This window comes from Carettochelys insculpta, chromosome 6, assembly GCF_033958435.1.
Source record: "Carettochelys insculpta isolate YL-2023 chromosome 6, ASM3395843v1, whole genome shotgun sequence".
Classification (NCBI taxonomy): domain Eukaryota; kingdom Metazoa; phylum Chordata; order Testudines; family Carettochelyidae; genus Carettochelys; species Carettochelys insculpta.
Genome location: NC_134142.1, coordinates 110,570,327 through 110,593,013, shown reverse-complemented (window position 1 = coordinate 110,593,013; position 22,687 = coordinate 110,570,327). Strand labels below are relative to the sequence as shown.

At 48.7% G+C, this 22,687-nt stretch overlaps 1 protein-coding gene across 1 annotated transcript in view; it reads right to left on the bottom strand.

The window, feature by feature from the left end:
* CTSD (cathepsin D) overlaps nucleotides 1–20,837 on the bottom strand; it is a 38,082-nt gene extending 17,245 nt beyond the window's left edge. Inside the window, exons 1-3 of the mRNA XM_074997827.1 lie at nucleotides 20,644–20,837; nucleotides 15,416–15,572; nucleotides 286–409 (exon numbers count right to left, since the gene is read on the bottom strand). Coding sequence (XP_074853928.1) covers nucleotides 286–409; nucleotides 15,416–15,572; nucleotides 20,644–20,708 — 346 coding nt within the window. The 5' untranslated portion in view covers nucleotides 20,709–20,837. The remainder of the gene's footprint in view (nucleotides 1–285; nucleotides 410–15,415; nucleotides 15,573–20,643) is intronic.
* Nucleotides 20,838–22,687: the final 1,850 nt, after the last annotated feature.

Genomic DNA, 22,687 nt, shown 5'->3' with positions numbered 1-22,687 from the left:
GGGGACGAGCATGCAAATGAGAACACTATAGCATTTGGAGCTTCACTTGGATTATTTTCCCCAACTGCTCCAGTTGGCTCACCCATGTGCCAAGGAGTCTGCAGGATGGATGGGTTTTTGAGGCTGCTGACTGCCTTCTCCAGGCCTGGGATTTCCAGCTCCTCCCATGGGCAGGCTGACCTTCAGTCCCTGGTTGTAGCACACCTTTTTTGTGCTGTATTCCATATGCATGCAACATGAGGGGGTCACAAGACCAAGCAGTGGCACAGCACAAAAAATACTCACAGCAGGCGATGTCCAGGAGGTGGCAATGGACAGAGGGGACCCAGAGGTTGGAAGAGCCGGTGTCAAAGACCACAGTGAACTTTTGTGGTGGGGTCCCAATGCCAATCTCTCCATAGTACTGAGCCTGAAGGAGAAGAGGAGCAGGGAGGGAGAAGAGTGTTAATAGAGATAAATATTTCCAGCAATAAGGGGAATATTCCCAGGCGCTCTCACTCAAAACTGCATTGACTAGGACAACCCTCTAGTACCGATACAAAACTACCTAGCAATGGGCATAAGACTGCCATCCCCACTCCTTCTGCAGGAGTATGAAATGGTGTAGACCAGAGGTTCATAATGCCTGCTTCCCGAGGCCTCCACAGCCTTTAGCAAAAGGGGAAACTGCCTGTGGCCCCACGTCATAGAAAGCACTGCAAAGCTACATGGCTCAGCTTCAGACACAAGTGGTGGCTGAAGTCCTGCATGGCGGAGTTTTGGCTGGCTGATCTGGGGCCCTAGCGAGTTTAAAGGCAGCTATGCTCTGCAGAGTGCTGAAACCTGCTCCTGGCCCCCCAGGCAGCGCCGCATCCCTGGCTGGGAACGACTGGTGCCGACAAATGCTGGTGCTAGTAAGCCGATAATCACTCCAGTACCAGCCTTGACCAGCAGGAGTCACTTGTGGTGATGGACACAGCAAGGTTGGCTACTACGTTGGTGAGCTCAGAGCTACTCCAATCCCACCCTCGCCCATGAAGAATCTGTACAGGAACAGGAGTAGGAACACTGGCTGTGTTATGCTCCCTCAAAGGTAACAAAAGGTCCAACTCCCATTGACGCTAGCCCTCGATAGTCTCAGCCTCACACAGCAAGTGTCACTGAAAGGAATGGCAGAGGCCCCAATGGGGCAGGAGCATTCCAGTAGGGGCACAGGGTTGCAGGCTGGGGAAGTCTCCCTCACTCTCGTCCACCCACACCATACAGTGACAATATCCTGAAAGGTGGGAGGGGCACAGGATGGATGTTCTACAGCAGCCACTCTCAAACTGAGGGTCAGGGCTTGAAACAGGGCTGTGACCCACTTTTAATGGGGCTGCCGAAGCTAGTTTAGACTTGCTAGAGACTGGGGCCTCAGCCCAATCTGTGGGCTTCAGCCCTGGATGGCTGGGATCAGGTTACAGGGCCCCTACCTGGGCCTGATGCTTGTGGCATGGGCTTTGGCCTTGGCCTCCTAGTCTGGAGTGCTGGGGCCAGCTCAGACTTGGGTCCTCTCTCATGGGGTCATGTAGTGTTTTCTGTTGTTAGAAGAAGCTTGCAGTGCAATAAAGCTTGAAAATCTCTGCCCTACAGTACCAGCTATACTATCAGAATTCTTTTCTCAGCTCTGCCACAAACTTCCATTGTGACCTTGGCCACATCACTTACTCTTGTTGCCTCAGTTCCCCTTCTGAAAAATGGTGGCAATAATATTCCCTTTGCGTCTCTTACTTATTTAGAATGTGAGAGTGTTTCTCACTAGGGCCGTGCCTACACCTGCATTCCTCTTTTGAAAGAGGTATGCAAATTGCATAAATTAAAAATGCAAATGAGGAACAAAGTTGCATATACAATACCTCATTTGCATATTCTTATTACAAAATAGCTTCTTTCAAAAGAAGAAAACCAGCGTAGGCGCTGCTCTTTCGAAAGTAAACCCCATCTTCGAAAGAATCCTTCATTCCATAAAGAAAAGGGAAGAAAGATTCTTTCGAAGATGGGCTTTACTTTCGAAAGGGCAGCGCCTACACTGGTTTTCTCTTTTCAAAAGAAGCTATTTTGAAATATGCAAGTGTGTATCAAATATGCAAATTTGAGAGTCATTTACATTTTTGGTTTACCTCATTTGCACACCACTTTCAAAAGAGGAGTGCAGGTGTAGACACAGCCTAGGTGTTTGTACAGCACCTAGCACAATGGGGGGTAGGGTCACAAGGCCTCCAGGAGCTACCAGAACAAACAGGGAAATTACCAGGGCATACCTGGCAGTTATCATGCTTCCACTTGGAGTGAGACTACTTCCAGTTGTCTTTATTCAAGTGACTTTGTCATCACCCACATACTATTTAGGAGCTGACAGCAGGTAACTAACAATATTAGGAAAAAAAAATCAAGCATGAAGTGGAATAGATCTTTCTTAAACCTCTGCCTTGGTGCTCTGCCTGCTGCCTCAGAATGACTATGGAGCTGCTTCCTCCCAAGCACGGCAAACTGCACGTAAGGAGCAATTCATCTGGCAGGTGCATACACACCTCTGCAGGGGAGTTTATCCTGCCCAGACAAGCCTGACATCCCTTGGGTCTCTGACCAGCTCAAGCTCATTCATTTTTCAAAAACACCCAAAATGCAAAACACAGCATCAATCACCAAAAATGAGCTGCCCACAGAGTTCACCTTAGGCATCCATCTCCCTGAGCGTTTGTTCTCACCCCAACCCGCAAGCATAAGCAGGGCTGGGTTACACTTGCTTGCTCCTGTGTGCTTGGCAGGCAAACTTCTCCCATTAGGGCCAATAGCTTCTGTTCATTTCAAGTCTTCATTAAAAGAACGTTTCTAATCTTATGTTCTTAATCCTTATGACAGTGCAGAGAACTCCCCCCTGTGATCCAAGCATGTAGGGCTGCAGTACGGTCTGAGGCTGCCAATAGCCAGCTCTGGTATCTGCTGTTGCGCTGCACTCTGCCAAGCTGCAATGGAGGGAGCTTGCACCACACTGTTGCTAATCTGCACTGTCGCCATTTCAAGAATCAGATCTGTTTCAGCCCTGCTGACCCTGGGGGAAGCTTTAAGCAGATATGGAGCTATTCACTGGGCAGGGAAGAGGAGTCAGGACTCAAACCAGGCTGGGCTAGAGATAAGAGTAGCAGGGAGCTTCCAAGCACCCTTGCAGGCAACAAAAAGCTTTGTGCAGGTGAAACAGAAATGCCCAGTTTTCTTTCCAGGTGGGAGGTGAAAGGTATAGTAAGGAATACACATGGACACAAGACTAGGGATCAGTTTGATAGACGCCCTTTAACAGGAACTAAAGAGATTCCAAGAAGGACACCTACGAGTTAGGCATGGGGCTGTCTTCTCATGTGGGCAATACCTTTCCATCATTCTTATCAGTCTTTGGCTAGAAGAAGTGGGGGAGGTAGTATCTTTTATTGGCCCATCCTCCTGTGATAAGACAGACAAGCTTTGGAGCTCACATGTTGTTCTTCAGGGTCTTTAGCTACTAGTTTTCTCCCAGTGGTATGTAGAAGTCTGGAAAGATTTTTCAACCCCTCTCTGTGACTGAATGGGAGGGAAGAGATAAGTTAGGAAAATCAGAGACAGGGTGATTTATTTATTCCTTGCACAGAGGTGAGGAAGAGGGAGAAGGAAAGCCAAGACAAGAAATAGAGAGGAGAAGGTAGAGAAAAGGAAGGAAGTGAGCAAGCACTGAAGATACCAGGATCTGTTACAGGAAAGAAACAAAAAAGGCAGAGTGAAGCCAGGAAGGAAACCAAGGTAAGGGTTGAACATCTCTATTCCCCCACGCTCAGGGCCCGACCGGTGCCAGATGAGAGAATTTGCTAAGCCACAGGAGGTCAATATCATCCAGCAGCATTACCAACACTTCCACTGGTTGCTGGACTCTTAGAAGACATTGAGAGGTATATTAGCACTAAGTAACAGCGCAGAACACTGACAGCCAAGGCTGGTGGCTGCAAATAGGCTATATAGGACTGTGGGAAAGTTGGTCAAGCCCATGATAAGGGGTCATCTGGCTAACTCATACTGGATTATGGATGCTGCCAGATGAGAGCTCCAAATTAGAGAGGTTGAACCTGTATTACAGAACAAAAAGAGAGTGAATAAAGGGAAAAAAGTTCTAATGCCATTGTGACAATCACAGTAATTACAAGAGTCCTAGTCCTGCACATATTGGTGGGGGGAGGGGTTGAGAGGTGACAGCACAAGCATTTCCCACCCTGGCAGGCAGATTTAGTTCTCAGGCTAGTAGTGATCAGAAATGTTTTAAGTGGCAGGTGCAGAAGACAGTTCACCTAAGCCAGGAAGAGATGGCATTAGCCGTGCCTGTGTAACCACCTCAGGCAGGCTCAAACCCTGGGACCTTTGGAACTTAATGCAGGCACCTTTGCAGTTTGAGCTAAAAGCCAGCTGGCTGTCAGCTAAGGCTGCAGAAGGGACTCATTCCCTGTGTAAGTGGCCTAAGTGCCACTACAGGGGACCGTGAACCACACCAAGCAGGTGTGCCGGTTACACCTGGAGGCATTTAAGACAGGGGATGGGAAAGGTGTTGTCAGTCTTGTGAGGCAGAAATGGAACAGCAGTTTAGAAGCAACCTTGAAGTCTAGTTTCAGCCAGCAAAGCCTGGGGGTTGCTTGATGCCCTGGATTGCAGAGCTGCTGTAAACAGAGGGCAGTCCAAAGTACGCCCAGGTAGGCAGGGTTGGTGCTCCTGTTTAAGCAGAATCCCCTGACAGTAGCAAAATTTTGCTTATTATGGGAGTGACTGCAGGGGATGGGGAGGGAAGGGCCGTCCCCTTCCAGTTTGTTAAAAGCAGAAGAATGCCAAGAGCTGAGGCAGCCCAGAGGCACAAGGCACACATGCTCCAGGTTTGGTTTCTGTGCCTCTCACACGATGGAGAATACCTCCACACCCTCCTAAAGTTAATTTCTGGTCTCAGGAATGCCACGTGCCATGGAAGCCACCAGAGCAGAGACTACGGCACTGGGGGGGAAGGGGAGGGGAGGGTAAAATGGGATTCAGCTGGAGCTGCTCCTCCCCACTACTGCCTTCCTGGACCCAGATCTGTGGAAAGGAAACTGCCCTGCCTCATTGCTGCCACCTCCTCCCACCCCAGCTGGTGGACTTCACCTCATCCTTCCATGTGATCCTGGGAAAAAACCTGCAGTGAGAAATCAACCAGAGGTTCAAGTCCACCTGGCAGAATCACCCCCTGAAAGAGCCAAGACCTTCCTCTGTCCTGTGCTGATTGCATGTTCAGCCCCTTCTCCCACCCTGCACTTGTTTTGTTTATTTAGATTGGAAGCATGCTGGGGGCAGTGACCAGTTGCTACTCTATGTTTGTACTGTGCCTGTTCTTGATTGGTCCTTAGGCCCAACTGTAATTAACATGATTGATCATAATAAGGGAAGGCTGAAATAGCAAAAAATCTAAGGCCCTGATCCACCTAGGACATGCTCAGAGCAGTCTGTGTGATCAGGACCTTAAACAGAAAGCTATGAGGAAGGGAGGTCAAATTTGTCCTGTTTAAAAAATGAAATCACATTGCATAAGCCACCTACATCAATGTGTGGTCCTAAATATTTAGCAGTTTCACAAGGCATTGCCACACAGTCAGTGACCCATTATAAACACACCATAATAGGGAAGAAATGGTGCACTACGATTAGTGCCACAACTTAAAAAAATTAACAAACAAACATCAACCCTGTGTGCGCAGACAAGGTGGGGTTAGCATGGGACATGTGCCTGGCAGCCTCAGTCTGTAGAGTCTGGAGTGTGGTTCCTTACTGCCTCATCTCTGGAGCAGTCATGTGTACCACCATGTATACCACCATGTGTACCACCATGTGTACCACCATGAGCTGTCCTCTCCGAGCACCCCACAAGCCTACACAGGGATACGGTTGGTACGTGCTCTGGGTGTGCATTTCAATGGTCACCCAAAAAGCAGGGTAACAGGATAAATGTTTCCCCTCTCAACAGCATCTCTGTTGACCAGGAAAGCCTATGACTAGCAGTGTGGCAACAAGCTGAATGGGAGTGTCACCAGAGCACAGGGGAAGGGCAGCTAAATAAAATGAAATGCATGTGCAGCTTTTTAAAGAAAAAAAAAAAAAATTGCCGGAACGGAAGAGGTTTCCCACATAAGAACACCTCCGTTCAGAGCAGCCTGCGACCAGCAGTACACAGACTTGATCACAAAGCTAGGCAGCCAAGAAGAGCCAGTGACTCCGCACCTTGTCTATACATTTCACCGCGCTTTTTTATTTTGCACTGTCACCAACATCTGTCCAAACCCAGCATGGCTCAGAGGTCACAGAGCAGCCATGCTCAGGAATCTCAGGGCTCTGCATTCTTCCAGTCAGGAAAAAGAGCCATTGGGCAACGACCCAAGGTCAGCTCACTTCAATATTAGATGAGACTGACCCTGGGTTGAAGCTAAAGCCTCACCTACACCTTACCTGAGCCAAGTCAGGTGACCCACACACGTTTGTCCCATGACCTGATTACATCACAGATACAAGTTGGTGTGACCAACAGGTAACCAGGCTGTAATTGGGTCAGGTGACAAAAGTATCTGACTGGGTTAGAACACAGATGTGCACAGTCTTAGAGGAAAAGCTCTCAGACTTCTCTTCCATTTGATGATCTTTGGAGTCACCCTTCTGTCACCTACAAATTCCTCTCCTCTACAAATGACAGATTTTTATCTTGTCAGTGGTGGTCATCATACTCATGGCCAAATCCCTTACACATGAAGGGCTACTTAAACTCTTTCACACAGCCATTTAGAGCAATGTAAAAACCTAACCTGCCTAGTAAGACAAGAAGGTGGGTGAGGACATCTTTCTCCAACCAGCTTGTGCTGGTGTGAGAAGAGCTTTCTGAGCCACGCAGAGCTCTTCTTCATATCTCTTTCACCAACACAAGCTGGTGTAACAGAAGATATTCCTTCACCCACCTTGTTGTCACCTGGGACCCACATGGCTACACCACCACTGCAGACAGTAAGCAGACAGACGAGAACAGCTTTGCAGACTGCCCCCCTTCTGAAGGGACCTAGAACCTTGGGAGTGGAGCAGAGCTTTCAAGCACACATGCTAGTCCTTTAAGGTTGCAAACCAGCAAAGTACTTAAGCATGTGTGCAGACTACCCCCGTGGGACCGCATGCATGCTTAAAATTAAGCACATAGTTAAGTGCTTTACTGGGACAGGCTCTGTCACAGGAGGAGCTAGGTCTATATGGAAGTGCACCTTCAGTCACATGACTTCCTGTTAGCTGACCAAAGGATAAGCTAGAACTCGGAGGCTTGAATCTTAGACTGACCCAGATCACCCTACAACAGGGCCACAGAACTTAAGACTCAAGGGTTTCCTGAAGTGCTGCTGGCTGCAATGGAACACCATGCAGGACTTTTGGTACCCAGGAATTGAAGGAACGCAGCAGTACCCTGGCCATACACCCCTTCCTTATGCCACACCCCAGTACTGGAAGTAGAAAGGGGATGGGTGGCCCACAGCTGGCCATGCCAGTTCTATGCTATCCGCAGCTTCCTAAGGATTTCCCTTTAAGTAGCCAGTTAAACTGTCTTAAAGATAACTTCGTGCTACCACGTTGGAGCAAAGTATCCTCTATATAAACTGTGATCCAGCCAACAAATTCATGCTCAAGGACAGACCAGAACCAGACATAAGCTGGGAATCCCACTGGAAGTGCCTTCATACAGAGGAGCATCACGGAAGAGAACGCTTTAACATCACAATGCTCAGAGACATTGCTTCCCTCAACCAGGAAGTGCATCCTAGGTATAGGGCTGTAGGAGAACTGGAATGTAGGAATACATAAACAGGAAATCCTGTGGCACCCTATAGACTGACTTTCTTTGGAGCATAAACTTCCATGGGCGAACACCCACTTCGTCAGATGCATTATGCCTCTGACGAAGTGGATCTTTGCCCTCAAAGGCTTAAGCCCCAAAATATCTGCCACAGCACCTCTTATTGGTTTTGCGGATAGAAACTGAACACGGCTACCCCTCTGCTATGTGTCAATACAGCTAAGCATGCCATGGAGACACCATCTGCCTCAACATCTCTGCCACACACGGCGTGCAGCCTCCATTGTGTAGCACATTTGAATGGCTACTTCTGGTGACGACATTTAGAGGCTCATTCCCTGGTTTTCTATATCAGGAAAGTTCACACACACACGGGAGCGCTTTGTGGAAGTGGACTTTAAAACCAATTCGCATCCACTAACAGATGCAGAGCAATCCCCTGCAGATTAATACTGGCTGCCACTCTGTGCCACCTATGAACCAGAAACCCTAGGAGGAGGGAAATGCAATGAGTCAGTGGCATCCTGGTCATCCGGGACCAAGACTCCAAGGGGGTTTCTCAGAGAGATTCAGGAAAGGATCTGCTGCCTGTCTAAGCAGGGGACAGTGGGTTGACAAGCAGCAATGTGTGGGAAAAGGTGTTTCAAGGGAATTGGTGAAACTTTGTTATTTTTAATTTTCTAGGCCCAGGGCCTGCAGAGCAGGGTGAAGCGGAGGTGGGTATTGCCTGGAAGAAAGTTGGAGGTGGGCGTGGATGAAGAAAGACAGGACTGGTACCATGTATGTGACCCCTTAAAGTCCACAAATCCCCTCCCACCCCGTGGTTGTGCCTGTGCTACATGTCCTTTTAGTACATGAAGGGCCAGCAAGGTCTGAGCTACATCACGACCTGTCATGCTGGCCTGTACTGTCTCACTGTTTCCTGTACTGTCTCTACTTGTTGCCTTTTGCCCTTTTAAGATTGCAAGCTCTCTGTAGCAAAGGCTGTTATCCTGTGTCCGTATAGCCTGTAGCACACAAGGACCCTACTTTATGACTAGGGCTGCAAGATACTATGGCAATACAAATCTGTGCTGCAGCAAGTTGCTGGCTGGCTGTCCGTCCAGCTCCTGGGGCCCTGTATTGTTCTAGTCTGACAGCCCAAGAAGAGCAAGCCCATGCTCCTCAGGCTGTCTTGTGACTAAAATAAACCAAAAGGGGTTCAAATCATTTCTAGCAAGAAGATTTGCAGGTGGCAGACCAGCACCTGAGATGTGAATTTGTTGCAGCTCTCACCTATCAGGAGCTGACAAGGAACAAAAAGGTCTTTCAAGAGAAGCCAAACATGTTTTGGAATCACAGCCCACCGTTGTGCAATCCCCACCTCTCTGTTTCGACACCACTGATTAACCAATCACGGCCCTCCTTGCTGCTTCCAAGGGAGTTCCTACAAGCAACAAGGTGCCCAGTCAAGGGAGGGAAAAACTGGAAATCTGACAAGAGCCCAGGGGGCTTGGGAGTGCAAGTGAAGAGCTGCCAAGACATCCTTGTTCCCAAGAGAGCGCTCCACACGCGCAGGACATGGCACGTTTGGTCGCTTGCAAGTCTGATGCCTGCATTTTTGGGAGCTTTAAAATTCCACCCATCCCACAAGAACCAAGGCTGAATGGCCACTGCAATGAAGAGGCCTCAATTTTTGGGTGCCCAACCTATGGCTCGTCTTCAGAAGTGCTGCGCACCCTCCAATTCAGTAGAAGTCAGCAGAAGCTGCAGATGCGCAGCAACTTAAAAGAAACAAAAAACGGGCCCCTTATTTGGCTATCTAACAACACGGCTGAGTGTTTAACATGCTGCACTCAAGTTAGAAAAGTTTGGCACAGCTGAATAGACTGAATATACTACTAGTCAGACAAGGTCTGGAAGGTATGAAGAAGTGAGTGGGAGAAGGAAATTGGTAGTGGTGAGGCAAGTATAGCTGTGGGGGAAGAGGGAGTGATATGACTCAAGAGCAGAAACATGGGCAGGGCCAGAGCTAGGCAGAACAGAAGGGTGAAGTTTCCAATGACATAATGAGACAGATAAGTAACTCTTGAGAGCAGGGTTGGTCAACAACCAGTCGGGGGCGGGGGGGTGGCCCACACTCACATGAGAATTAAACCCACTCCTCACTGAGGTGGCTGCTGAGACACCCGACACTCCAGTCCCAAGGGCGGGAGGCTCAGAAGGGGACCTGTGATTCAGGGCTTCCCCAGGCCAGATTAACTCTTCTATGAGCCTGGGGCAGGACCAAAAATAAGGGGTTCAGTGTGCAGGAGGGGGCTGCCAGGGAGCAGGCAGGGGTGTGGGGTCTGGGCAGGAGGTAGGTCCGGGAGCTTGCCAAGGGTGGAGTGCTTGGATGCGAGGAAGCAGGAGAACTGGGTGGAGGCATGAGGGCACTCTGACCTGGTACAGCTCCCCAGGGAAGCAACATGGCTCCATGCCCTCCCTGCTGCTCCCAGGCACACCCCCACCGCATCTGTTGGCTCTGACTGCCCAACAGAAGCAGCAGGGAAAAGCCTCCAGAGAGTGCTTTCCTGCACTTCCCGCCCCCCCCCCCCCCCCCCCCCAGCTTGGGGAGCGGCAAAGAAGGGAGTGACAGCACATGCAGCCACTTCCTACCCTCCCATCGGGCACAGACAGTGGGCCCAATCCAGCCTTGTGGTGCCTGAATCTGGCCCTCAGGGTTGCCCTCCCACAGTTCCCTTGCAGCAGAGAACTAGCATTAGTGCTCCGGCAGGGGGAGGAGGGCTCTCCTCTGCAGAGAGGCTGAGTCTCACTGGCCAGATCTGGCCTGCAGGCCATAGGTTCCCCACCCTTGCTCTAGAGGACAGAGGTGAGAGAAGAACCTGCTTATACAGGGGATCTTTCCGAAGGGGTTTGACTCCTGTGTGAGAGCTGAGAATGGAGGCATCGCAGAGACTCTGGTTGAAAACACTTTCACAGAAGGCTTGATCCAAAAAGTCAGTGGGAGTCTTTACCAGGAATAATGCTGAAGAGGTCATTTAGCAGCATGCAGGCTGTGGAGGTGCGACATTACCTCTACCCCAGTAGAGGATCACTTCACCTACTCCCCCACCATTTGTACACTCAGTGCCTCCCAGACAGTTGCCCAGAGTTTCATTTTCCCCATCAGCAAAAGAAGATACTAGACCAGACTCGTGCCGCAACTAAAGGGTGGGGGTGGGGGGTTGCTACAGCACCCCCTGGTTTAATGTGGCTTCCACTATATAGAGGGTTTGCAGTTTGGTTGAATGGCTCTCAGCACCCCGGACTCTGGCTGACTGTCACACAACAGCCCTAGTCACCTTGCCGATTTACCCCATCAGATGGCCCAGGCTCACAGCCCCCTTTTGTCTCATCTGTTTTCTGTCACGGGCCAAGAGGATACTTCAATAAGCAACCGAACACTTGTGGCTTTTCCCTGTGCCAGCGTCAGCACCACGGGCATCAAGAGGTTGAGGCCTCGTCAACACTACTGTGGGCTGGTAATCTAAGTCAAGCAATGTCAGCAATGCAAGTAACAAATGGAGTCAACACTGTTCTTAGATCTACTTACTGTAGTATCTTCACTGCAGTAAGTCAACAGCTGACACTCTCCCATCCACTTCCATTACTGTTCTTGTTCTGGTGTTATACTGGAGTCAACGAGAGAGTGCTCGGCGGTCGACTTATCGTGTCTATTTATTCCCACTGGATTGATTACTGCCCAGCAATCCCGCAGGTAGTGAAGACATGCCCTAATGTTATAATGCACAAATGCATCACTGCCCCCATTGGCTAGAGGAGGACCATAACCATGTTTCATGGTCCCTCTCCTGCTAAGAGCTAATGTAGGTTCTCTAGTCCAAGAGGGGACATTTCCTCTTGAAGTGGGTTCTACAGATTAGAACTATCAAGAGTTGCTCAGCACAGCACAATTCCCAGACATGCCATTAAAATATGACATTGCCATTAGCCCACTAGTTCATGGCCTGCAATTCCCACAGCTTTATGCCCAACACAGAAGAGAGCTGGTCTACTGCTAACTCCATGTGTCTCTCTGCCAGCATCCAAGTTTCATGAACACTTCCTAGCAAAGCTGAAAATGGTATTCAGGAAGCTGCCTAACATGTTATTTCTTCCATTAATGAACTACGAAGCCTCTAACCTTCCTTCTTGCTGAGCACTTGGAGAGGAAGAGTATTTTCTCAGTCACCTCTCAGAGAAGCATGTTCTTGAAGTCCAGCATCTGATGAAGCAGGCTTTCATCCATGAAAACTTATGCTCCAAAATATCAGTCCACAAAGTGCCACAAGACTTCCTATTGTTTTTAAGAGTCCAACTGCTGACCACAGAAGTTATGTGAGAAAAGAGAAACAAAAGATACGAGCAAAACCCCTAATGCGCTTTGATGGAACAAACCCTGTACTCTCAGAGTATACCCCCCCAAATGTTATACCAAAGCAAAAACGGGGCACTTTTTCCTGGATTCTCTTTTGCTTGACCCATCACTTCTGCTTCCCCTACACAGGCACGTGTTGTCTGCCTGCTATGGGAGGCTTTTGAGGGTCCCATCTCAAGTGCTGTAAAGCACCGGTGTGGCCAGTTCTACAGCACTAGGAGCCAGACTCCAGCCCTGTTTGCTGCTTGATTCCTGCTCACAGCACTTCTGCTGTGAGCATACTGCTGCCTTAAAGCACTGCAACTGCAACACCTTACACTGTAAGGTCATCAAAGCCAAGGACAAGCAATGCTAACAGCTACCTCTCCCTCCTGCTTGAGGCAGCCAATGAAAACTACAATTTGTTACACCCTTTGTTATGCATGACAGACAGCGTATTGTGGCCTCACCACTGGTGAGGAGTTAAGACGTCCGATTACAAAGAAGAAAGCTTCTATCGACAGTCACACAATTTGGGTAATTAGCAACAAGGGGAAAAGAAATAGGTTATGAAGCTCTGAAGATGGTTTTAAAGCACTTTTAGGTGTGGCAGTGGGTTTATTAAAACTGACTGTTGACTAGCTGTAAATAAGAGGTGCTCACCTTTCATACAGTGCTCCTCCATTCCCTGGGAGTCTGCATGGCATCTGTATATTTAAAGGCCCTCTCCTCCCCCTGAAGTCAAATGAGGTATTGCCACTGACTTCTGTGGAAGAGGGCTGGACTCTACTTAACGTCCTTTGAAGATCTGAACCATAATCTGGACATAAGGGGCTAATCCTTACAATAGCTCCATAAAGAAGGTATTAATTATCACCCTTTTACATGGTAGCAAACTAAGGTTCTGTCTACACTACCAAGTTTTGTTGCCAAATATGCCTTTTGGGGACATGACAGGGAGAGCATTCGCACTGCAATGAGACTTTTGTCAGGAAAAACATCCTTTGAGACAGAAAGCTTCCATCCCCAGGAGCAAGGTTCACTTATTCCTCCCCCTCACCCCCGACATCTGTGTGTGGAATATTTTTTTTTCTGTGCACCAAGGCATATGTGGATGTGAATCACCAGTAAAAACATGCTGCCAGCTGTGGGCACTCTGCTAATCAGCTGGGCAGCAGCTGAATCTCTTCTGGGTGGCTGTCCAAGCACATAACTTACTGGGAACACTGCCTAAGAGAGAGGTTTTATTTTCCCCCTCCCTTTACTATCGGCAAAGCAGCAGTGTAGACATTGCTGCTTGTTTTGTGCACAGAAATGACTCCCACCAGTATCCCACAATGCCTGTTCTGATGGCTTTGCTCAATGGTTTAATTTCTGTGCCTGCAGGCACATGCCCCTACTTGGGTAGCCTGAGTTAGTCTGTATCTTCAAAAACAACAAGAGGTCTGTTCCACCTCACAGACCAACAGATATTTTGGAGCAGAGGCTTTCATGGGCAAAGACCCGCTTCATCAAAGCTGACTGTGCTGTTTGGTTTGGGGAACCCAAAGAGCAAAATCACTGGAGTGCTCAGGTTCTGCCCTGTGGCATTCTGCTGCTGCAGGGGGAAGGGGGCAGACACTGCCCTGCTTTGACATTCCTTGGCACAAAGAGCTCACACAGCTATTCACAATGCTGCTCCCAGGCTCCCTCACAGGACTGCGCTGTGGGACACCCCCCCCCCACATGGTGTTCCCCATAAGCTGAGCACTTGGGTGGCCATTCAGGAGAGATGCAAGTGCAGTCCAGCTGATTAGCAGATCACCCACACCCAGCAGCATGTTTCTACTGGAGGTGCACATCCACGTGCCTCAGTGCACAAAATTTATTCCGCACATGGTTGGAAAAAAAGTTAGAGGGAACGTTGCCCACAGTGCATTTCTCATTCTGTTCAGGATGACGCCCCTACAGTGGGCACGATCTACCAATAGAAGGTGCAAGAATGAGCACCCTCCCGATTTTTGTTTTGTTGACTTTTGGGTGTTGACATAAAAGTTTAGTCAACAAAATTTGTCTTGCAGATACACTCATCCCTCACTATACAAGTATAATTGGTTCCTAATTGTTTGCTCATAGGCGAAAACTGGTAAGAGGGACACTACATTCCTACTAAAATACATGTAAGTCTCTATTTGTTCCAAGTGCTTGGAGTGGCAGCAGATGGCACTGCTTTTGAAAGGTAAGCGAGTCTGGGGTTGTGGGGTTCAGGCTGCTGCAGGCTGGGTATGTGGGGCTGGTGGGGGGCATTAAGGCTGCAGTGGTTCAGGTCAACAGGGGCCAGAGGGGGGGTTAAGTTTCAGTGGTTTGGGTGCGCAGGGGATTTAGGTTTTGCCATCTGAGGTAGAGCGGCGTGTGCGGCTGCAGCAGGTTGGAGACATGGGGAAGGGTTAAGTCCCATATTAGCAGGGGGAGTTCATTCTGTTGAGCGAACTAGGAGAGGTATGTGTGTCCTTTGTTTAAGTGAGTACTCGTAAATAAAGTACTCATGTAAGGAGGGACGAGTGTATCTCCTTCAGTATCGGAGGGGTAGCCGTGTTAGTCTGGATCTGCAACAGCAATGAAAGGTCCTGTGGCACCTTATAGACTAACAGAAAAGTTTTGAGCATGAGCTTTCGTGCGCACAGACTCACTTCATCAGATGCTGGTCGATTTCCATGACCAGCATCTGATGAAGTGAGTCTGTGCGCACGAAAGCTCATGCTCAAAACTTTTCTGTTAGTCTATAAGGTGCCACAGGACCTTTCATTGCTGTATAGCCTTAGGCAGTGCTATGGAGTGGACACCCTAACTTTGGCAGGGTGAGTTTCCTTGGGTACAGATCTCCCCAGCACTGGACAAGAATAGAACATGTTTGCAAACAAACATTGTCCCAAGGCCAGGGGATAAAGGCCCGAGTAAGGTGCTATAGTCACAGCAGAGTGCCAGGCTTCTGGATTTGCCAGGAGAGGAGTCAGCGAACCCTGTGGGCTAGCAACAGCCTTTGTCCTGTCCTTACAGGCTGTGAAGGGGTGCAGATAAGTTTCCAGATTAACAGAAAACCTTATGCACTGGCACAGGGAACCCCCGGACAGCCAAGCAGTCCAACAGAGCAGTGACCCTGCAGAATCAACCGTTGTACTTACATCCATATAGTTCTTTAGGGTCTCCGGCGTGGGCTCTGCTACACCAGGAACACCCAGCTTGTACTTCAGAAATTCACCCATAGCATTCAGATCGGGGATTTCACTGCCGGCTTCATTTAGGATGCGGCGCACGGAGGGGAACTTGGTCAGTGGGATTCTGTTTGGGAACCAAAGGAAAGCACAATGCCAGTTACAGCAAATAAGCCTGCCAATGCCACAGGCCAGCCTCCACCACCCCCACAGGCAGGGCTGGAACCCATGCAAATCAAACCATCAGCCTGTGCTGAAGGAGCACTCAGACATTCAGCAGCCCTCTCACTAAAATCCAGAGCATTGTGCTAGTTAATGTTCTGAGGGGTAGGATTTCTTTCCTCCGCACCTTCTCCTAAGGAGGAGGAGCAGCACTTGTTGCTCTGTGCTTTAAAAAAGCACCCCAGGGCCTAGAGAGCGCTCTGGAACAAAATGGCACAATTCCACATAAGTGGACGGATCTGCCAGTTTACATCGGCAGAGAATTTGGCCCCTAATGACAGCACAACTCCAAGCCAGGGTAAGCACCCCCCCACCAAGTGTATATTTTTCCTGAAGCCTACTCTTGGGTCTTCTTTCTGGATCCTTAATAAGAACTCCTAGCTTTGGTGCTTTTCACACTGAGATCTCCAAGTACTTCATAAACTGTCTTCCATGGACTTCAGTGGCCTTTGATCAGGCATCCCATTAGCAGGGTGCTGGACAAATATAGGACAGAGCCCATTCTTTCGCTGAAGGGCTTATAAAACTGTGTTTTGGGAGGCAGCAGGAGTAGTGTATAGTATTGGGATAAAGGATTCCCTATTCATTTCAATGAGGGAACCACCCTGACAAACAACAGTTACTGAGCCAACTATTGGAGCCCCATCATCTGCAACATCTTAGGCTAGCAACTGCAGAAGAGCAGAATTAAACACTGGCAGATCTCTAACTGCTCCCCAGCACCACTCAACTCCTGGCACTCAGCAATTTCACTCAGATGGGGAAAGCACTCTAAGAAAGCACTCAGTCGGCCCCTGTACTATTAATGAACTTCTGCAGCCAATCAGTGGCTGTGCTCAAGACAGCTGCCTGATCCTCAAGTGCAGTCCTCAGTCTGCTCAAAATCATCCATTCATTCCCCTCTCCCAGTGAGGCCATACAAACAGCATCATCCAAATGGAAGGATTCTCACAGCTTCCTTCTGACATTTCTGTATTTCAAGTCCTGTCTTCTTTGGGATGTGGAATGGTGTTCTTGCAAACTCTGAGACCACAGCTGTACTGGTTGCTCTTGGCCAGCAACAAGACAGAATCATGGCATCCTAGGGCTGGAAAGGATCTCAGGAGGTCATCTAGTCCAGCCCCCTACCCAAAGCAGAATCAACCCCAACTAAACCATGCCAGTCAGGACCATGTCAAGCCAGGACTTAAAAGCCTGTAGGTAAATTACTCACTTTTCATATAATTTTAAGACAGCTGTGGAACACAGCTCAGAGGCCAGAAACATCTGATGCACAGGAGGAGCTTTAGATCAGGGTGTACAGAAGCGGGTAGGGTGACAACAGCACCATCAGCTGCTGTGTCTCAGTAGATTGACCATCTGTCCTATTTTTACCAGGACAGTCCCTTATCTGACTGCCCCTCCAAGGGTCAGATGCACCGGTTCCCAGCATCTCGCACCTCAGGGAGGCAGCTCTTGCTACGTAGAACCTTCTCTGCAGGGCAGCTGCCCCGTTCCCTGGCACGGCAGTCTCTGCTGCAAGGAGGTTGTGGAACCCTCATCCTCCATTCCCACTCATCAGGATGTTGCATCATCCTCCATGGCCAAAGAGCCCTCACATGAGACAGCAACCCCACATCCCTGGAGGCCAGTGTCCCATATTTGCCATACAGCAATGTGGCCAACCTAGGTCTCAGGCTCATATGGTTCAACATTTTTAAATGAGATGGATGTTACATTTAAAAAAAGAAAAACTTGTGTATTCACATTTACGCACCAATTAATGTTTAACATTCTACAGACTTATTTTCTTACATGTGCTGAAGGCTTCCCCCCTCGCCCCATATGCGCATAACCAAAATGTCAGTTAGTTTGGGTAACATTAAACAGGATAGGGAGATGTTGCTCATTGCCCCAAAAAGTGGTGCCCAACTTAAAAAGTTCTCTCCCCTGCTTTAGTGCTCCAGTACCAGACTGTTTACCACACTCCACTTGTGCCGAAGTCAATACTTAAAGGCACCTCCTTTTGTCAGTTATGATCCAATGCAGATAAAGTCAGTGCACAGAAGCTGACCCGCTAACCCAGTGAAACGAAAGAACAACTTACAGCTGGTTTGCTTATCGTGAGTTAGAGCTCTGGAAAGATTCCAGTGAGGTTCCATTCAAGAGGACAACTCTCCCATCATGGCACTCACTAGATCAGACTCCTGATCCACAGGATCTGATTCACTGCTATTCTGCACCTCACAATCATGTGTGTGTGTGTGTGTGTGTGTGTGTGTGTGTGTGTGTGTGTGTGTGTGTGTGTGTTACAACTGCTATTCTGATCTCCAAGCATTTCTCTCTCTCTCTCACTCACACACGCACTTTGCATAGTCGAAACAAAAAGCAGTCAAGTAGCACTTTATTAGGTGAGCTTTTGTGGGACACACCCACTTCTTCAGACCATAGCCAGACCAGAACAGACTCAATATTTAAGGCACAGAGAACCAAAAATAGGAGTCAAGGTTGACAAATCAGAAAAAAAAAAAATTATATATCAAGGTGAGCAAGTCAGACTAGAGGAGAAGGGGTGGGGAGGGAGTCAAGAATTAGATTAAGCCAAGTATGCAAAAGAGCCCCTATAATGACCCAGAAAATTCCCATCCCTGTTCAAACCACATGTTAGTGTGTTGAATTTTAATATAAAAGGGAGAGTTCAAGCAGCCGTTCTTCCCAGACCATTGTGAAAATTCCTCTTCAGTAAGATGCAAACTTTTAAGTCATTAACAGAATGGCCCATTCCATCAAAACGCTGGCTGTCAGGTTTGTGGATCAGGAAAGTATTTATATCTGTTTTGGGCATAAAACAGACAAAAACACTCCTGATCCACAAACCCGTCAGCCAGCATTTTGATGGAGTGGGCCATTCTGTTAATGACTTAAAAGTTTGCATCTTACTGGACAACAAGAAGTCTTGTGGCATGAATTTTCACAACAGTCTGGAAAGAGCAGCTGCTTGAACTCTCTCTTTTATATTCAAATTCTACACATTAACATGTGGTTTGAACCAGAATGGAAATTTTCTGGGTCATTATAGGGGCTCTTTTGCATACTTGGCTTAATCTAATTCTTGACTCCCCACGGCCCTCCCCACCCCACTCCTCTAACTCTCCGATTGTTCACCTTGATAATTTTTTTCTGATTTGTCAACCTTGATTACTATTTTTGGTTCTCTGTGCCTTCAATATTGAGTCTGTTCTGGTATGGCTATGGTCTGATGAAGTGGGTCTGTCTCACGAAAGCTCATCTAATAAATTATTTTGTTAGTCTTTAAAGTGCTACTTTACTGCTTTTTTGTTTTGATAGTATATCAACTAGCACAGCTTTCTCTCTTACTATTTTGCATAGTCAGTTTCACCAGTGTAAAGTGCAGGGCCACAAGGATCAGGTTCCTAGTGTGTCTAGTAACTCCCACCTAGAACACTTCTGTCTCACAGATCAAAGACTTTAACAGCAGAACATGTTGTTTCCACAGCACAAGTCCTCTGATCATAAGTTGCTTGCTAGGAACAGATCCCCCAGATGCACTGCTACACAGTTTCAGAGCAAGATTCTGGAAAGCATTTTTTGTCTGTTTAAAGTTAACATTCACTGTCAGTTTCAGGAACAAGATGCCAGACCACTAAATAGCTCTTCAAATCTTGATCAGCTCTCAGAAGTGCACAGAGACAAAACTTCACAGACCCTGATATTCAGAAAGGTTGAATACCCACAATTCCAGCTGATGTCAGTAGCAGCTGCAGGTGTCCAGCCCTCCTGAACAATCAGGCCCTGGAAAGTTCTGCTCCTGTGAAAGGACAATAAACCTTCTGAAAAAGCATCAAGACTTGAGGCTTTTTTAGTGGTCTGGAATTTTCTTGGTTTTGAAACAGACAGTAAATAGGTAAATGAAAAATTTTACTCAAAACAAGTCCCCCATCCTCACAAATATACATTTACACTGGAACGACACAGGAATGAATTTGCTGGTAGCAAGCACCTATCTGAGCCTGGTAGTTTTGTTTTCTTTAAGGCTGTGTCATCCCACCAGTTCTGAAGCACAAACTAGCCATATTATTCTGCAAGTATGTTTATTGCTCAAGCCAACTAGTCACACTCCACAGGTCAAACAGCCATATGTGGCTAGTGTGTTGGACACCATGGCTTTAAGGCCACATTTTGCCCACCTTGTGTACCCCTTATCTCTAACCAACTTCAATGGGAGTGGAGAGCACTCAGCACAATGACCCCAAGGAAAGGTGACTAGAGAAACAGCTACAATGCACAGGGTGGCACACAACCCTCATGGCTGCTTAGTTGTAACAAGACAATTAAAGCATCCTGAAGCCTCTTCAGAGAAACTTTATGAGCCAAACTGCACCCTTCTACAGGCAGGTGCATTGCCCAGAGAAAGCCCATCAGAAAAGCACATGCACAGCCCAGAACCAAATTTTAGCTCCTGACGGGTCGTTTTTTTTCCCTTCTTTAATTCTTCCCTTTCTAACCCGTGCTGGTGGGTGGATCAAGGAGACTGGCTCATCGTTCTGCTAGGAGTTCACCTCAGCCTGCAGCTAATGCTTCCTGTCAAGCCCTAATCCACTCCCCCTCCATCCATGAGCTCATGAAGGCCGAGAGAAAAAGAACCTCTGGAGACCCAGAGAGACACAAACACGTTCTTAAGCACTCGAGCCCCTGCGGGCCTCCAACCCCCCCCCCCCCCCCCGTACTTCTTTCCAGGCTGGCTTGCTGCTTACGAGGGGGGGGGGGTCGGGGGGGGCAATATATTTCCCAGTAGGCCACGGCAGGTCTTCAGTGCCAGCGGTGAGCAACCGTGGTCGCGACTTCCTTCCAGCACCTTTGTTTACTAGGCTTCCTGCAGGACAGGACAGGACAGGACAAAGCAAGGCAAGGCACCCTCCCTGCCAGCCCCAGCGCCCAGGGCGTCTAGCCCTGCCCAGCTACAGCCCTTTCCCCACCTGATCAGCGCCGAGCACGAGCCCGCCAGGAGGGCCAGGAGAAGGACAAAGGAGCGGGGTCGCATGGCTGCTGCGGAGCTGACTCGCGGCGTGACTACTGCTGCTGTCGCCCTACGAGCCGAGCCAGGCCAGGCGCCTGTGCCCGCCAGCACCCTTATCCCGGGGATGACTGAGCAGTCCGACAGAACCCTGGGATCAGCTGACGGGCTAAAATTGCACCACCGTGCCACGTGATCGGCGCGCACGCGGGAGAAGGGATTTAACCCTGCGCGCGCCGAGGCAGCGGAGGGTTGGGTAGCGTTTGACTTCTAAGTCAGGTCTGCAAACAACGTGACTCAGCACCAGCACACCTCCCCGCCCCAAGAAATCATGAGATTGCCTTAGATCGCTGCGTTGGCTGGCTCTGGGCCCTGTAGGTGACGTTACATGCTGATCGCAGGGGTTAGGGCTGTTCCTCTGTAGCCGGGAAGGCTCAGCACTTAATGATAAGTATCAGAGGGTAGCTGAGTTAGTCTGTATCTTCAAAACCAACAAGAAGTCCTATGGCACCCTATAGACTGACAGATATTGTTATAGACTAACAGATATCTTTGCCCACAAAAGCTCATGCTCCGAAATATCTGTTAGTCTATAAGGTGCCACAGGGCTTCTTTGTTTTTTTTTTTTCTTCACTTAATGATAAACAACGAGGAGGAAAAGTGAGCGAGCTGCTGGTGTACTCACAGGGTCTAGAACGGACACCCAACATGACGAGACTTGCAAGAAGATTGCAAGAGTTTACAACGCTGCTGGAGCGATTGGGCCATGTCTGCCTCTCACTCTAACTTCTAGAAGTTCCCTGTGGCAATCTGGAGAGCTGCTGGAGGGGAACAGGTGATTAGGCAAGTATTTCATACATTTGTATCTGCCTGTTGGTCTCTCTCAGTGTATTCACAGTGAGCCTGGCAGTCTGCAAAGTCAGTCAGTGGACACTTCTCATGGAGAAGTGACCATCTGAATTTAACTTCATCTGCACTGTGGGTCATTGGAGAACCCATCTGAAGCCAAACAGTTGCCCTGTCTTTTAAAAATGGTTTAGCAATGACTAGAGGTGCCTTGGCAGCTCATAACCCTGCTGGGCAGATGGTTGGGTAGGTGGCCCAAGAGTGTCAGGACATAAGAATGGCCATATCGGGTAAGACCAAAGGTCCTTCTATCCAAACATTGTTAGTGCAATTCAGTAACTAGAAATGAGGAGGAGGAGAAAACACCACCATGAGCTGCAGACCAGCTTTGTGGACTACCTGTGCAGGCTGCCCTTAGGATTTCTGGAGTCCTGCCCAGCATTATTAAACTGATGCCACCAGAAGACCCGCCCCATAGCTGACACACACTGAGCATCATCTGCAGCAGATGCTGTGGCAGCCCAGAGGTATGGGGGACAAGGCAGCCTGGCTGTTTCCCTTCAGCTCTGTTCTTGGGGAACAAGGGCACAGTATTCCACCTGTCTGACTCATGACAGACCTCCCCTGACAACCTCTGCTTGAACTACAGCCAATCAGAAGGAAGACTTACAAAAAGCAATGAAGAAGGTGGGAGGAAGACACATCTAACCCCTCCAGATAAGGGTTACAGGATCAAGGAAACACGCTTAGCCTCATCTACATCAAAGGTGGGAGAGACAGGCATCTTCTTTAGCATGCAGAATGCAGGACAGAGATTCCAAGGCAAGGTTCACACATCAAGTGAGGTACTACCAGAACAATTGTAATGTGACAGTGGGGATAGGGATTTGTTGAGTCTGTGGCATGAGGATGGTGAGCTGCTCACCCCTGCCTAGTGAGTCTATGGATCTGTAAGGGGTCAGCTGGGGAGTGCTGATTAACGGAGTTTTCATAGAAGTGCTCTGTCAATGTGTGTGCATGTTTGTCTGATTCTAGGGTGGGAAGAACCCAGCCCTGGGGAACCGAGGTTCTGCAGGATATTTCTATTGGGAGGAAACTTGCAGAAAGGAGGAGTGGAGCGTCACAGTTCCCTGCAGAGACCCTCCTCACACATAATGCTT